Source organism: Rhinatrema bivittatum, chromosome 4, assembly GCF_901001135.1.
Source record: "Rhinatrema bivittatum chromosome 4, aRhiBiv1.1, whole genome shotgun sequence".
Classification (NCBI taxonomy): domain Eukaryota; kingdom Metazoa; phylum Chordata; class Amphibia; order Gymnophiona; family Rhinatrematidae; genus Rhinatrema; species Rhinatrema bivittatum.
In genome coordinates this window covers 358,385,100-358,403,018 of record NC_042618.1, presented here as the reverse complement: position 1 = coordinate 358,403,018, position 17,919 = coordinate 358,385,100, and the positions used below count along the sequence as shown (strand labels likewise).

The 17,919-nt window shown below is 42.4% G+C and overlaps 1 protein-coding gene across 2 annotated transcripts in view; it reads right to left on the bottom strand.

The window, feature by feature from the left end:
* Positions 1–17,919, bottom strand: part of IARS (isoleucyl-tRNA synthetase) — a 600,554-nt gene that overhangs the window by 394,292 nt on the left and 188,343 nt on the right. For both annotated transcript variants that reach the window (XM_029600767.1, XM_029600766.1), the window contains exon 15: positions 8,214–8,287. In XM_029600767.1, coding sequence (XP_029456627.1) covers positions 8,214–8,287 — 74 coding nt within the window. The remainder of the gene's footprint in view (positions 1–8,213; positions 8,288–17,919) is intronic.

Genomic DNA, 17,919 nt, shown 5'->3' with positions numbered 1-17,919 from the left:
TAGAAGGTGGTGGATAGGACTTCTTTGGACGGAAGAATGACTTTTTAGTATCCTTCCTGAATGGCTGTTTGGAGGAATACTCAGAAGGCATCAGAGAGATTTGGAGAAGGGTCTCATGATGCTCTTTGAGTTCAGCCACCGTCCGCTGGAACTGTTCGCCAAACAGATTGTCTCCTATGCAAGGCAGATCGGACAATCTGTCTTGTACTTCAGGGCGCAAGTCCGAAGACTTAAGCCAAGCCCATCTTCTTGCAGAAATGGCAACTGCAGATACCCTGGAAGCAGTGTCGAAGATATCATAAAAGGATCTTATTTCATGCTTCCCTGCTTCAAAACCCTTGTGTACCAGGGTTTGAAGCTGTTCCTGGAATTGCTGAGGCAGGGGACTCTGCAAAGTCCTGTATCTGTTTGAATAAGACCCTATTATACTGGGTCATATACAGCTGGTAAGAGGCGATCCGAGAGATGAGCATTGATCCCTGGAAGACACGCCGGCCAATGGCATCCAGAAACTTCTGTTCCTTACCTGGGGGGGGGGGGGGGGAGGAAGAGTGGGGTTTTGAGCGTTGTGCCCTCTTTTGGGCAGACTCTACTACCACGGACTGGTGATCCAGCTGAGGTTTCTGGAACCCTGGGGCTGACTGGATCAAGTAAGTGGTATCTGCCTTTTGGTTGACCGGAGCTACCGAACCAGGGTGTTCCCAGTTCTTTTTGAGAAGATGCAAAAGAACCTGATGAATAGGGATGGAGGTTATTTCCTTGGGAGCATCCAGGAATAGTAACAGCTCCATCATTTGGTGCCTATCATCTTGTGCAGTCTGTAATTGGAAGGGAACCAACTCAGACATTTCCTTCACAAAATTTATGAAGGACAAGTTCTCTGGAGGAGAACACTTCCTGCTTTCTGTAAGAGGAGGAGGAGAATGTAAAGCTTCGGTGTCTTGAGATGAATAGTCAGTCCAGGTGTCATAAGGATCAGCACCTGTCCCTCTAGGAACCTGAGAAGGACGGGACGATGGTATTCCTGAAGGTCCTGATCTCGGCTCTGAAGGCATTGAGGAAAGTACTAGAGGCACCAATGAAGGCATTGAGGGCACTGGTGCAGGCATCGATGGATGGATCAGTGGTGCCGATGGCCGGATCGGCATCGATGGCTGAGGCATCGGCAGGACTCCTGATGAAGGAATACGGAACAGTGTTTCTCCTCCCAATGGAAGAGTAAGTGGAGAAGGCACCGGAGCCACCGGTGACCCAGGATCCATCGGTGGAAAAGTGGCTATAAGCGCTTCCATCTTCGAGAGCAGCAGTGCCAATGCTGCTGGAATGGGATCTGTGGTCGGTTCTACAATCGGCACCGGTGTCTGCGTTGGAGGAACTTGCAACCTATGCATCACCTTATCGATGCCCTCCTGAAACTTTCCAGTCCAGCTCTTCACGGAGACCTGGAGCAAGCAGCCCCAACTCCGGAAGGAAAAAAGGAGGTAGAGGCATAGCCGGAGGGACCACCGTTACAGGCGGAGTCACAGCTCCCGATACCTGTCCAAGTGAGGGTTGCCTCAGTGACCCGGTCCCAGAAAGGGTCGATGCCTTTTCTAGACGGGATTTCTTCGATGGCGAAGTCAATTTTCCTTCATCGATGCTCCAAGGCTTTTGGTGTTGATGCCGATGTTTCTCTACACGATCCCCTCGATCTTGAGGGGGAGTAGAGGTTGTCGATGGCCGGGAAGTCGTCGATGCCGGACAGTCACCGGCCGGTACCCGATGCTGGCACGAAGTGGACGGCGTCAGTTCGGATGACGTCGATGCAATAGACAGCGTCTGAGTTTGGGAATGAAAGAGAAGTTCCATTTTCTCCATTCTGGCTTTGCGACCTTTTGGTGTCATTAAGGCACATTGGGTGCAAGTCAGGACATCATGCTCACACCCAAGGCACATTGCACAGACTTTATGAGGGTCTGTTATGGACATGGTGCGAGTACAGTCCGGACACCGCCGGAACCCCGACGCCGTGGCTTTGAAAAAAAATTGAGCCGCGGTAGGCCACGAGAGCCAAACTAGACGGGAATCGACCGGAACCAGGTAAAAAAAACTTACTGGAGTACCACTGGAGCAGAAATTCGAAAGGGGGACCCCTGTGGGGTATGAAAGTTTGTAGTAATTCCATGAGGAAAATTCCTGTCAGGAATCTCTGTGGAGCTCCTTAAACCAAATGGCTACTCTGCATGGAAAAAAGAAGACACACACATTTGATAAACTAAATAGCCTTTTCCCTCTATAAGGATGGCCCTCTGCACACTCTTTCCACATAATTCAATAATTTAGTTCTGATTCTCCCATGAGAGATAATGAACTGTCCCCCTTGCATAGTTTTGCCTTCTGTTAGACCTATTAACTCAAAAGTTTCAAGAAAGTTGCCATTGTATGGGTCATCTATCAAATTATTAACTCCTTGGAATGCTAAACCTTTTGAAGCAAGATAAGATAATGGAGTTCCAACAATCTTTCCATTATTTTTCAATCTTTTGCTTCTCTTATTGAAGCACAGTGTCCAATCCATGTCCACTTGACAAGGATTGCCTTAACTCCTCTCACTGCTAGTAACTAGTTTTACATTCTATGCTCTTTTCATGTTCAAAGTATTATACAGCTTATGTCCTTTTTTTCACATTTGAATGCCCTTCACTCTTTGCCAGCATACTACATCGTTTGTCTCCCTTCAGATAGCCATCATATAATAACAGCATTCAACTGGTAGAATTCCAAATTATAATTCCAAAACAGCCAAAGGTGAAATAAGGACAAACTCACTTGATATTTAGCCACTTTGATTCCTAAATATCAATAAGAAGAGAATGTTGTTGTTCATTGCAAGATTCCAAATGAGCCAGACCCTTGGTATTTGTTCTCTATTGAAAACCTTACATTTGAAAAGAAATTCAGCAAACGTATGCCCACTAACATCCTTTGGAATGGACTCTGCTAGCTTCCACAAGTCTTCAAAAATCAGAATACCGGATAGAATAATTTCTTGACGGAGACAATCTGTTACCAGTTTAGTCCAAATTCATGTGTTTTGCAAAGAATCAAGTAACATATTATAGTATTATTTCTGATGGGGTTTTTTTTAGTCTTCTCCTAAACACAGTGGCACTAATGTGATATTCATAACTTTTGAAGAGTCACATGATATATTAGGAAGCTTTTCTTCATCAGTTGCGACCTACATAGTTTCCATATTAATATCTTGCTTTTGTTCATTATTTCCTGAGAAACTGTAGAAAGGTATTGCCTGTTCTGAAAACATGAGGATTGACTGGTATATTTTAGCTTCTTTTAGTGCTCTTTTACCTCCTTATATTGCTGGCTGCCTTATTTATATTTATATCCAGATATATATTTATTTATTTAACACTTTTTTATACCGACCTTCATAGTAAAACCATATCGGATCGGTTTACAAAGAACAAGGGGATAACTAAGACAAATAACTGAGGATAACAACAATAGAGGAGAATAAGGCAAAGTTACAATTAACAAGGAGTAAAAAACTTGGAAGCTTAATGCTGGAAGAAAGAACAGATAAGAAAAAGAAAACATGTAGGAAGGGATTGCTACATGGTACAATAGTGCAATACAGATTATTGTATACAGTGCAATATCAATGTGGGTTAAAGCTAAAGATGATTAAAACTGGAGGTGCCAAGGTCTGCCGTTTTGAAGGTGCCAAGGTTCATCGTTTTGAGGGAGCCAAGGTGCAGTGGCTATAGAAAATTTATATCCACTTCAAAATATTCACCATTTGTTGCCTTAAATCCTGGAAGTAAAATGCATTAAATCAATGTCTGTTCTAAGCATCCACACATTCTATCCCACAACTGCCAAGTGAAAAATATATTACAAAATTCCTTAGAAAATGAAGTAGGAATAAAAATATGTAATAGCTTAGTTGGATAAATGTCCACCCCCTTGTACTTCTGTAGCAATTCAAAACAAAAATGAATTTAAAAGACCCGCGCACATGAACATGGGATGCTGGCTCACACAAATGGATGCAGCCATTTTATAACATACCCGCACATATACATGTATGTTATGAAATCGGGTGTACATGCATACATGTGCGCTCAATTTTATATAGACTCAGGATAGGCGTGCAAATTCCGCGACTACTGCGTACATGGGGGGAATTTTTAAGGGGTGCGGGCATAGGCTACTTACCCTTTTCCAAGTTCGCCCCCCCCCCCACCCCAGTTCCTCTCCCCATTCCCTGCCTCATTTTGAACTTTTTTTTTTTTTAATTTGTGCGCATCCTGGTAGATACGCACATACACGGGTGATTCTTAAAATCCGCATGGTGCATGCCGGCCCAAGAAACAAGCGTATCTCCCGGCTTTGGCACACATAGGTCTTTTAAAATCTGCCAGTTAAAGTTCTGGTGTAACCAACTGTCCTCAAAAGCGTACACAGGGACGGTTAACTTTCAAAGCAGGGCATGGGCACACATTAACACATACGTCTGCATGCACCCAGCGATGTGGCTATTTTATAACATACATACAGACGTGCGTATATGTGTGCACCCTATTTTGCAACTGGGTGCACACATACGAGTGCGAGTCATGAAAGTGGGGGAATTTTAAAACCAGCGCACATCCATGCCATAATCAGTTATACCAGGTCATCTAGTGTACCGCTAGATCCTTTAAACTCCCCTGATTTAATAGCCTGGCTTCTCCCCAGTTACCCCAGACCCTTTAAACCCCTCAAGGTCAGATTTTTTTTTTTTTTTAAGTTACACCTCCTCCATAGCAGAAGTACAGTTTCACATCACTGGACCTAGGCAAGCCCAGGCACGTATTTATGTACATTTCTCTTGGCCTCGCCCAGGAACACCTGTGCCCTGCCCACACACCACCTCTTTTTCGTTCCAATTGAGATATTTGTGCATTGGGAGACACACGTGCATGTAGGCAGCTTTTAAAATAAGGTGGACATGCATGTATCTTACATGCCCAGTATTTAAATTTCACCTTCAAGTGAACTGGCCCTACCTATGTTCAATTTTACTAATTCACATACTGAAGAATAAATTCAGCAGTTCCTGTTGATTCTCTCTGCTAGTTAGTGCATTTCAAAGCAGAGACACAACTATAAGCATCAAGAAGTAGTCAGAATTTTTTGATATACTGCAAATCCACATTGTCACAAAGCTGTTTACAAAACCAAAACAAATTACAATACACAGCAATCAAATACAATAAAACCATCTCATAATTACTGCTCCCCAGATAGATGACTCTGAACTTCCTGGTATTGAACCCCAGATGCCAAATCTTTGATCACTCTTCATGCTTTCTTAAATCACTTTTCATTCTTTCTGCTCCTTCAGGCATGTCCATTCTGTTGCAGATCTTAGAAGGAAAAAGGTTTGTCTTTTTGTGGATGATACTAACCCCTCTGGCAAGGTCTCTCATGAAGATAACTGGACAGAACCAGTTCCAAAACAAATTTTTGAGGTACTCCAATTAACACTGTGCTCTCTTCAGGGCAGGTTCCATTTACCATTACATATTGTATCCCATCATTCAACCATTTTGTAATCCATACCACCACCCTGGCACCCATTCCCAAGCTTCTCATTTTATTCAAGAACCTCCTATGTAGGACCACGTCAAAAGCTTTGCTGAAATCCAAGTAAAATCACATCAAGTGCTCTTTCCTGATCCAATTCTCATGTCACCCAGTGAAAATACAAATCAGATTTGTCTGACAGAACCTATCCACGGTGAATCCATGCTGCCTCAGGTCCAGCAACCCACCGGATTGTAATTAGTTCACTATCCTTTCCTTCAGCAAAGTCTCTATTAATTTTCCCACCACCGAGGTGAGGCTAACCAGCCTGTAATTTCCAACCTCTTATCTGCTACCATCTTGTGAAGCAGGACCACAACTGTTCTTCTCTAATCTTGCAGCACTCTAATACTTTGCCTCCAGATAAAACTATTTTATCCACCTTACACAACTTCAGAAGACCCATATCCTCTCATTTTACAGTTTTGATATTCATTCTCACCCTCACTTCTCATTACTATCATTTTTCATACACTAATTTTTTTTTTTTAAACAGACAAATCGAGACTATTACTATTACAGAATATAGTTTAAACATTATCCCTTTTCAAAAGAAAATGGGGACTGACATTTGTATGCCAGCTTTTATGGGATCAAAGTAGTTCAAATCAAGGACCACAATTAAACTCCATCCATGGGAAAATCCTTCTAGCCAGCACTGAGTTGGGATGGAGTCTTTTTGGCCCATCTAAAAGTTCGGTGGGAAAAGTAAATATGGTAAAAAGCTTTATAATAGTGCATAAACAAGTTTGGGAAGGGAAGGGTGAAGAAAGAGGGATAAGGCAGATTGCAGAACTTGAGGGAGAGTAGAAATCACTCTTGGTCCAGCCTGAGGGCTCAGCTGCTATACTGCATACTAGAGATGTAAATTGGAACCGGAATGGCCGGCGCCATCTTTAAAAATGGCACGGGCCATCCAGTGCTCCTACCATGTGACAGGGGCCAGCCAATGGCATGGATACCCTGTCACATGGTAAGGGCAAAGGGCCATCGGCACCATTTTGATTAATGGCAGCCGACAGCCCGGGAGCGGGAGATCGCTGCCGGGACCCCCACTGGACCACCAGGTACCTGTAAAAAGTTTTTTGGAGGGTGGGGGAAGCTAAGGGATTAGTTTTAAAGGGTCAGGGTGGGTTTAGGGGTTATTTTTGTGCGCCTTTTTCCCACCCTCCCCCAAAAACGATAAGAGAACCCCCACGAACAATATCGTGGGGTTTTCCTATCGTTTTGGGGGAGCCCCCGATTTCTGACAATTTTGAAAATATCGACGATATTTTCAATCGTCCGAAGCCCGATTCACATCCCTACTGCATACTGCCATGCAGAAGACCCGGGTTTGATTCCCAGGCCAGACTTATAGTCCTTGGCTAGGCAGAGATGGGAATTTTATGGAGGCAATGCACAAAAACCTTCACTAATTAAACAATTCTAAATTGCAAAATAAAAAACTGATTTGTAGCCAAGAAAGGAAAGACCTCAGGCAAAGTATGCATGTGAATACTCACTTAAAGCATACTATTTTGTTCACTCATTGGTCCAAAACTCCCACCTCTTAAGTTTTCATTTACAAAAAAAACCTCACTCATTTGTTAATACTCTTGATCTAGAAATAATTTCTCAAATTTATATTTTTTTTGAAAAATAAGTGAAAAAGTGATATTTCTATCTTTCAAACAAGGCAAAAATTATGCATATTTAAAAACAGACCACAAAACTAAACAGGCTGTGCATGAGAAGGTGTATGGCTTGTACCCAGTTTCAAAAATATCCAAACCATACAAGTTCTTAGATTAATTAGTAGCAATGGTCCTTAGATTCCAGTGTTGAATCTTTAAGTTGCTAACAAAGCATATATTCCTAACAACTCGTCAGTTAATAGCAAAGCTTTTCGTCCCCAGACGGTGATAGTCCTCTTTTTCCCAAATGAAATCCTCAAGTTGCTAGACTGATTGTGAACAAAATTGCCCAAGGTGAAAAAGCCAGTTTAGAAAAGCCAACGCTGGCTAGCGTTTCCCTTTTATGCTATATCAGGGCTGAAACTAAAAATTCTGAGTGAACTATGAGCCCAAAAGAAGCAGAAGGAAACTGCCAGGTCAAACATTTTTTAAAATAGGAAATCATTCCCAATACACATCAGTCTAAATTCATGGCAACAGCAGTGGTATAATTCAAGGAGCACACTTTTTGGTCAAATATCTGGAAATGCAGTTTTGAAGATGCAACTCTGAAAGCTTGCAGAATTTGTTAGTTTAAAGCACCAAAAATTTTAATTCTGGAAATAAAGAAAAAATTGTAAAGGAATTCCTATTTTGCTACTCATTAACTTGAAGAACCAGGAACTTATTTTATGCTCTAAAAATAGATTTCAATAAAATTCACTAAAACCAAAGTGTATTTTAGTACCTATGAAATAACTACACAAATTAAAGCCAGGATTGGAATATTCATACAATAAAAAATTAAATCAAGCACAAAGTTTTATTAAAATCATATTCTAGAGCTTAACAGAATGGCTATTTTATTTCCCACAATGCTAGCTAAAAAAAAACTAGGACCATCCATGCATATTCCTGGTGACTAACCTTTCCCTGTGGACATCTGTCACCTTCGTTCCTGTCAGCTCTTTCAACTCTGCCATCGATCCCACACAAACCACCTGGTTATAAAAAAAAACAAAAACATTGAAACAGTATCACATTTTCAATGGACAAAATAATAAACAGAATTAAAATTATTCATCACAGTACAGGGAACAGGTAAGGCTCAAATTGCAACTAATTCTGAGTTATTAGGCATATTAAAGTAAATAATGTATGCAGGTTTTAGTGCAGTTTTGCTGTATGCTTATGCTTTTGGGAAGACAATTTTTCTCTATAAATACAAAATACGTTTTTCAGCTTCCTCTTATTCTTACTCAGATTTTTAAGTCTATCAGAAAACAAGTAGAAGAAATGTTTGATTAGAAGGAAAAGGTAAATCACAGACCCTGTGACTCAGGCCAGAGGGCTGCAATGCAACAGATGCTTATTTGAGTCTGCTGTCTTTTGTGGTAGGCAGAACCTGAGAGCACTATGCTGAAGCCTAGAGAGAAAGAGGGAAGGCAGCCACCTCTACTGTGGTAATGTCTGCCTCTCACTAAGATTTGCAGACCATTTGCTACAATAGTTCCTACTGCTGTAAACTACAGTATCGTAGGTAATGTGCCCCTATTCAGCACAATCAAACACACTAAGTATATTTATTCTTACTGTTATTTGGCTTAACTACACTTCTCAATGACATCTCTATTCTCAGCTGCTAGAAGGCACATTCTCACTAAGGTAGTGTACAGGAGTCCTAGGCACAGAAAAAACCTACTACTATTGCTACTTAACTCTATAGCACTACTGAGCATACGCAGTACCAGGCAAATACAAAAGAAAGTTCCTGTTCCAGGGAGATTACAATTTAGTTAAAACAATTAAAGCAGGTTTTTTAGCATCACTTTATTATATGTTTAATGTGAAAGGGCCAAAATCAGGAAGTGTCAGGGTTCTGAGATTTAAGCGGGACAAATTAAGCCAGAGAGGAAGCAAGATACACCAGCCTTAAAGACACTAATGAGAGTTTATAGTCTATATAAGTTTGCAACCAACCGCTCATGAGGGGAAAGCACATGAAGCAGAAGGAGATCATCATCGGGGTATAATTACTATAGTATCAGTATGAAATTTAAGAGTGATTATTAATAATGACCTGTCTATGCATCCTCATATAAGATCTCTTATATCATCAGCTTTTATGAAGCTGCATTTAGGGTGCTAAAATCATTGATTGATCCATCTGACTTTCACATTATTCAAGCATTAAGGTAGGGGAGGGGGTTAGCGCAAAATTAGAGGGCCCCGCATTAAAAAAACCAAAACATACATTCTCTCTGTACAGTAAGTAAATCTATAGAATAAAATCTTTAGTTTCAAAGAAACTGCACAGAAGTAGAATGTATGCAAAATGTAAGAAATAACTGCCTTGTAAAAATGCACACCCTTCTTCATTTATTAGAAGTATCTGTACATTTTTTGAAAATAGCATATTATATACATTTAAAAAGCCTCCAATTTTAAGGAAACAGCTATTTGAGAGTGCAAATAACCCACAACTCATGAGAATTACATAGTAGGATTTCAATTAAAAAAAAAACAAAAAACACTAATACAATTTAACACAAACTGGCTGTAGCATGACCCTGCGCTGTGGCATCTAAAGAGTCTAGGCTAGTTCAAACAAGCATATTGTCGCTTTCCCCAGCATCGAGTTCAATCTAACGCCCACATCTTAACATAAGCTTCCCAAAGAAATGGAAAAAAAAAAAAAAAAAAAGTTATGATCATCAAGATATACATTCCATTATTTCAACAGCATTATGACAGAGTTGTGCAGCCAAAATGAAAAACGGGCATACTTAATATTGATTTTCAATATATTCCTCCAACACCAATTAATCCATCTTTCAATATTAAATAATGAATTCATGTAAATCTCTTGTTTTAATGGGCTCAGTTAATTGTAGGCATTGGCATGCTTCCCTTTGAATTATAACACAAAGATAAAACTTAATAGTGTTTTGCTTTGAAATAATCAAAGGACTGCTTTCCTTTGACAGCTTAAATCAAAGCCAAAAAAATACCCCAAACAACAAATTTAACCTCGGAAAGAAGGTTAATTAGCTGATAATAAAATAAACTGGTACTGCTTTTAATCGGAAGAAAAAAAAAACAGCTCACACTTCATATTTAAATTATCCGAGGTCAAACCAGCAATGCAGTGGTTAGTGCTCTGGTTTGGAGTCCAGGGTTTTTGACCCTGGGACAGATTAGACTGGCAATGTACAAAGCAGTTGCACTGGAAATAGCTCCAGGCAAAGCAATGGAGTTTCTCTGTGAGCATTTGTGGATTGCTCATAGAAGTCTACAGTCTACACTGTAAAACATACACACACATCCACCCTGGAAGTACTGCCAGAAAAATACTTTTGGCATTAATTTGCATGACAAGTTTTGAAAAGGAGAAATACAACCTTGAAGTGCCAACTCGCCTCCTCACCCTAGCCTATCCCACATGCTCCTTCCCCCCAACCCCAACTCCCACCCACATTTTACTCATCATACCTATGAAACAAAACCTACATCAAACAGAAATCAAAAGAAGGATCTTTATTGGATGGATATGGCTGCAGCATAGCTCTATTGCAGACCTGGGCAAGGGGCGGCCCGCGGGCTGAATCCGGCCCGCCTACGGTCTGAATCCGGCCCGCCCACTACTGAGAGCAGACGGGGAATGAGGCACGCTGCCTTCCCTTGCAGAGGGAAGGCAGCAGTTCATTCTCCGCTCCCTCGCTCCCCGATTGGCCGGCCAATCGGGGAGCGAGGGAGCGGAGAATGAACTGCTGCCGGCCAATCGGGGAGCGAGGGAGCTGCCGGACAATCGGGGAGCGAGGGAGCGAAGAATGAACTGCTGCCGGCCAATCGGGGAGCGAGGGAGCTGCCGGCCAATCGGGGAGCGAGGGAGCAGAGAATGAACTGGTTTGTTTTTTTTTACAGCGTCCGGTGGGGGGAGGGAGTGACTCGAGCGATGGCACGCTGCCCGATTGGCAGGTGCTGGGCAAGGCTTGGCCAGCACCGGCCAATCGGGCAGCGTGCCTTCGCTCAAGTTTCTTTCCTACATACCAGTATGTCACAGTTCCGCTGGTCTTTTTTCAGGGGTCCCCAACCACCGGTCCGCGGGAGTTTTTTGCCGGTCCGCGGTCTCCCGGTCTCTTCCGCTGCCGTTGCCGCTGGGCTGTCAGCACGTTCAAGCCCAGTGGTAACGGCAGCGGTGTTAGAAGTGTGGCACCCGCGGCTGGCCTTTTCTTCTTCCCGTGCCTGCACCCCCCTCCCGTGACCCGGAACAGGAAGTGATACTCGGAGCGGTGCGCGGGAAGGAGAAAGAGCCGTGCCGCGTCGGCTGCAGCGTCGGTCCCCGAGCAATTAAAGCAGCCGGTAATCGAGAAAGGAGACAGCAGCAGGAGCCTCCCGCGGCCGATGGGATTCTTCTTTCTTGGCCTGCGGGGGCTGCTGCAGTTCCCATTTGTGCTCGGGGGGGGAAGAGGAAGTGAGTAAGAGAGAGTGAGAAGCAGCCAGCCTGCGTGTGATTGAGAGAAACTGGTCAGAGAGCTGATGTGTGTGTATGTGAGAGACAATGAAAGTGATTGCTCAGGGAGATGACTGATGTGTATGTGAGAGTGTGAGACATTAGTCAGGGAGGTGACTGATGTGTGTGTGTGTGTGTGTGTGTGTGAGAGAAAAATCATGGAAGTGAGAAGTCTGGGTATGTGGGAAAGCATGAGCGTAAGAAGCCTGGAGTTGTGGGAGTGAGAAACCTGGGTGAGTGTGCATGCATGAGAGAGAGAGACTGCTTGGTAAGGAGACTGTGTGTGTGAGAGAAAAAGACTGGTGTGTGTGAATGTGAGAGAATGTGATTCAGGGAATGAGAAGCCTGTGCACGTGGAGAGTGAGCATGGAAATTAGAGAGACTGGTGTGTGTGTAACAGAGAGAAAGTGATTATGGGAATGAGAAGCCTGTGCATGTGAAGAGAGTGAGCATGAGAGTGAGAAACCTGGGTGTGTGTGAGACACAGCATGGGAGGGAGAAGCATGTATATCTGAAAGAGAACTTGGGAGTGGGAAGCCTGTGTGTGTATGCATGAGTGAGATCAGGTGACTGGTGTGTGTGTGTGTGAGAGAGAGAAAGAAAGTGATTTTGGGAATGAGAAGCCTGTGCATGTGGAGAGAACAAGCATGGGAGTGAGAGACTGGTGAGTGTGTGTGAGAGAGAGAGAGACAGAGAAAGTGATTATGAGAGTGAGAAGACCATATATGTAAGTAGAACACGGGAGTGGGAAGCCTGTGTGTGTGTGTGTGTGTGTGTGTGTGTGTGTGTGTGTGTGTGTGTGTGTGTATGGCATGAGAGAAACTGTTCAGGAAGGTGACTGGTGTGTGTGTGCCAAAGACTGTTTGGGAGATGATTGGTGTGTGAGAGACAGAAACTGGTCATGGGGGCATGACTGGTATGGTGTGTGTGTGAGAGAGACATGGGCACTAAGGAAGAGGACCATAAGTATAGAGCTTAGCTTCTACTGCTGCTTCTGGTGTGTGCCACGGCCTGCAGGGAAGGGGAGTAGGAGAGCTGCTGGAGGGGGTAAGTAAAGGTGGCTTTAAGTTTATTTTTCTTGACTGCCATTTTAATTGTGTGATGTCTGCTTTTTTGAAATATTTTATTGGTGTTTGGAGAATGTTTAATCGTTTTTATGAGTTTTTAATTATTGGATGTTATTCTGTTCATAGCTGTTTTGAAACATTTATTCTGCTTATTAGTATAGTTTTACAATTATTTCTGTGTGGGGATCTATAGTGCTTGCTAGTTCTGTTTTCCTAATAAGAGGTGTATTGGTTTTTAGGACCTGATTTAATATTTGTAGTGTTGCCTTTTCATAGATAGGGTTGCTCCTGTTTGAGTGTATTCCATAATACAGGTGTAACTGTGTGCGGATTAGTTTATGTGCATTACTACAGATCCTGGGAGTATGTTAGGTCGGTTCTGTGTCTGTTACCGAGATGAGATATTTTGCTAGCATGTAAGCGTTTGTATCGGTCTTATTTGTTGTGTTTTCTCAGAGAACATGCATTGGTGGTAAACTGCTGTCTTTTCATAAGTAGGGCTATTGAGAACTGAGTTAATTATATTAGTCCGGCCCTCTAAAACCATCCCAATTTCTCATGCGGCCCCATGGGAAAATTAATTGCCCACCCCTGCTCTATTGCATACAATTATTCACTCACAAAATATAAACTAGTCCAACTAACTTTTACAATTCCCATAGAGTGACCACACCCTCACTTGCTGAGTTTCGATTCACAAAGGCTCAATAATTATCATGCCACTGCAACATTCAGCAGGACTGCTGAAGTCTCACCCCTCAAGATATCCTGAAACTCGAATCCTTGGTTAATGGTGAAAGTTTTCTGTGGTGCTACAACCTACCAGCCCGTAAAAGCACAGGAGTCACTTATGCCAAAAATTATGAGGTGATGAGCAGGCCAATCCTGGCCAACAAAGCCTAAAACTTACAGGCAACTTGTCTGTGTTCTCACTCACATGTACAACATAGAAGCAAGAATACCTGCTACTTGGTAGTCTAGGCTTGACCAGTTTTAAATATAACACTTGCCGTGTGCCCTTGGACGTGGCCCTGCCTGCCACAGCAGCGAAACCTCACTTGCTATGGACTCCCCCCACCACCACCTGGTTGCAGCCATATCGCAAGCTTATTACTGCCGCATATCGCTGAGACATCCTTGTGCCCATGATTAAATTTTCCTAAAGCAGCGTATTGCTGGAAACATAACGCATGTTGCTGCATATGTCAAGGCCCCATATCCAAACAAAATGGTGCATAATGTGTAATGGCACAAAACATATTAAGGCCTCCAATTCAGTAGCTGCCAAGCTGCATCTGACAGGTTTGAGGAAAGCTGCTCCCTTATATGTAGGGAGAGAGAATAGTCCTCACTTGTAAGGCAGTGCTGAGGTTATGAGAACAGGGTGTACTGCCTGTATAAGACCGGAAGAGAGCTAGCTAACCAGCAACGACGCACAATGTCACCTCTCTTAAGCTTTGGAAACACTATACGATACTGAAAGCACTTTGCATCTAGCTGAAAAGTTAATGGACTTGCAAATCAAACTTTGTAATGAACATTGTAACTGTCTAAACAAAACACAGCCTACCATCTGGGCAAAGTCTGCATCTGACCTCTGTTCCACTCGTCCCAAAATAAACTTCTAGGGAATATGGCATATTGCTGTAAACATAATGCAATATTGTCGTATAACATAGAAGAGCAAATACCCCAAGCTTGGTATTGGCACAGCCTATAATGCCATCTAGCAATCATGACCCCATGTCGGGGCCACTTCCCTCTACACACTCCCAGGAGGAAATCTTTAGTGCATTTTGATAAGAAGTCATTTCAACAGGGTTATCCTGCAGTGTGTTTTGCCTGTATAAGATCTGAGGGGGGAGATGTGCTATTGATGAAATTATTTGGCCAGCAAATTATTAATCGTGCCTTTCACCAAAAAAAACAAACCAGGAATATAGCATTGTGTTGTAAGGGGTTGCAGGTGCCATCTTGAGCAGAGTTACCTGTCATCGGCAAAGAAACCAGAGTGCTTTGAGAGGAAAATCAGAGATTTTGTAGAGTGGTGGTGGAGCACCTGATGTTGCCAATAGCAATCAGACATTAGCTGAGAAAAACGTAGCCAATAGCTAGAGAATTGTCTTGCAACTAAAATTTAAAAACTCTTAGGGGAAATCATGTAGCAACTAGGACAATTATATCAACCTTGACACATTGTCAGGATGAAGTGAACCAAGCTGAGCTGTCCATGGTATAAAAATCGATTCTAGAAATATGCATAGCTGTGGAAACCCAAAGAATAGTCCAAACAATGACTGATCCTTGTGTGGTAGGGCCTGGCCAGCTCTGCTACACTAGACAGAAGGAACACTAAGGAGCCCTGGAGGACATATGCTTTGAATTAGCAGCCAGAGTGTCTCAGTATGTACTGCATGGAGGCAGGATTTGAATTCTGTGCCCGAAGGAAAGGGGTGGATATAAATGGTGAAACTGAAGAGCAAATGAAAGGAGAGGATATGGTCTGCAATTAAAGAACCGGTGTGAACAGATACAGGCTGGACATTGGGAATGTAACAAAGAACTGACCGGCAACAAATGTGCTGGCTGTCACCTACACACATACATAAAAGGGGCCTATTGGTAAGATGTACTTTGGAGAAAAGTGCCCAGAGATTTGCAACTTTTGGCATTCTCTCCCCAGGAAGAGGGAGCTGGCAATAAACAGTAACTATTAAACACTAAAGGGCCGATGCAAAAAAGTTGCGCTGAAAGTGGGCGCTGAGTGTTCGCTAAAATGTGCGACCTAGATGCACTTTTTTTTTGCACTGGGAGTGAATAGCTAATAGCCTCATTCACATGCATTTGCATGTGATGAGCGCTATTAGCTCAATCCGCGTTGGACGCGAGTTGTAGAAATGCTAATCCCCTTATTGCATAAGGACTGTACTTGTATTGCATAAAGGGATTAGTTAGCGCCTATACAACCCGTGTCCAACTGCAGGTTATGCAGTGCGCTCCGCTGAGCGCACTATTCGGCCCCTAAGCAAGACTGATTTTGTATGCACTAAGATTTTTGCTGGCCACTGAATAATTTTTACTAAATTTGATAAATTAGCTTCATGTGTATCTCTTCCTGTCCATCAGGTTCTGGTAAAGAAGAGAAAGTTCTAATTATAGTAAAACCTGGGGTCACGCACCTGGAAGGTTTAGCTCGTCTTAGCCTTTTGATTCCTCACCCCTAGCAGGAAGAGGAGACAAAGGAAGGGCTAAACAAGATATGCCTTTGCCAGTGAACAGATTAAATGTATTTCAATGATGGGAGGAAGTATGACTGACAAATGAGAGCACTACTAAGGGCATGCATTGTATACTTATTTCACCAGCCTATAGTCCTGCCCACTAGTGACAAGTGAATTGGGGTTTAGTTTCTACGATCACTTCTAACCTTATATATATGCCCTGACTTTCACTGGAAATCACCCCTAATCCTGATGACACAAGAGATATTCCATTCCCTTTATCATTTTTGTTGCTCTCTGCACTTTTTCTAGCTCCACTGTGTCTTTCTTCACCAGTGGCTCTGCACAGTGATGCCTCTTTCTTCCATGCTTTCCATTTATGTTTATTCGACCCCCAAGGATTGGCCTGGTAAGAAATTTTGAAGGCACTTCTGCTTCTTGAAAGAGGCAAACAAGGCTGCACTTTAGGAAGAGAAGAAATCATGGCTTCTCTAAGACTTACACAGTTCAACTTTTGGGAATCGGGGGACATCTGGCTACAATCATAACAGTTGGCTTGATCATGATCCAGTCCCAGGCAGGGGTAGCAGTCATGTCCATCAGTGATGGACATTTTCCAACCACAAATACAGTCCTTAAAGCCTCTCACAGTGGTTTTTATCTTGCTGGACATCCTGAAGAAAAAGTGGTCTCTTTTTTTTTTTTTTTTTTGGAAAAGTAGACCTGAGAAGTGCTGTTTGGAGGCTGCTGAGAGAGCAAGATAACTTTTAATCTTGCTCTCTCTTTTAACAAGAAAATATTTGTGTGAAGAATTTACAGAAACATTAGAGAGATAGAGGTAAATATCCATGTTGGTGCTCGGATGGAAAAAAAAAAAAAGAGTGGGGGCCCACAAGGCAATGCCCACATGGGAATTCCCTCACATGCCCAGTAGGGCAAAAGCTCTACCAGCTAAGAGATGGGTCCATTTAGTGCCGCCAGATGACATCACCAATGTCACATCTAATTCAGCCCTGCTTATCGGCAGAAAATATTTCTTTACAGAGAGGATGGTGTTTGCACAGAATAACCGTCCAGTGGAGGTGACAGAGACAAGGACAATATCAGAATTCAGAAGATAAGCACAGGGCATTTCTGAGGGAATAGAACGGATTGTAGAGCTGAGTAGCTGGTGTAGATGAGGAGATTAGATAGAAACATGACCTCAGAAAAAGACCACATGGCTTATGTTATGGGGTCTTTTTTTTTTTTTTTTTTTTTTTTAACTGCCCGCTTTGGGGTAAAGACTGCAGGTACGTTTTACTCATAGACTTTACACCAGTTTGCCAAGGAAAAGTATGTACATATTTTCTCTTTGAAAACTATCCCACCAGATATTTCAGAAAAACGCACACTTTTGAAAATGCAAAGTATTTGCATAATTCCAAAACCCACCTTTCTAAACTGCAGGTATAGGTATGTACATACAAGCACTACGCATGCACTTTACCCACAAATTGCATGGGCAATTTTGTAAAAGCCTATTTCCATAGGTCAACATTGTTCTACCCATAGAAATGGCTTTGAAAATTACCCTCTAAATGGTTAAGTTTCTTTCAAGCAAAGCATAGAAAAAATTTTCTTTACAATAACTTCAGTTATAATTTCTAGTATTTTCGCAACAGTCTGTTCTTCTTTGCCACCCTAATTTTAAAATATTTGACCCAAAACACAGCAGGAAATTGTGGCTGGAATGGACAATTATGTGGCTGTGTATAGTATTACCAGTAACTGTTGTACAACATATTGAATCTTAAGCAGTCAATCTTTACAGAAAAGGAACAGCAACACAA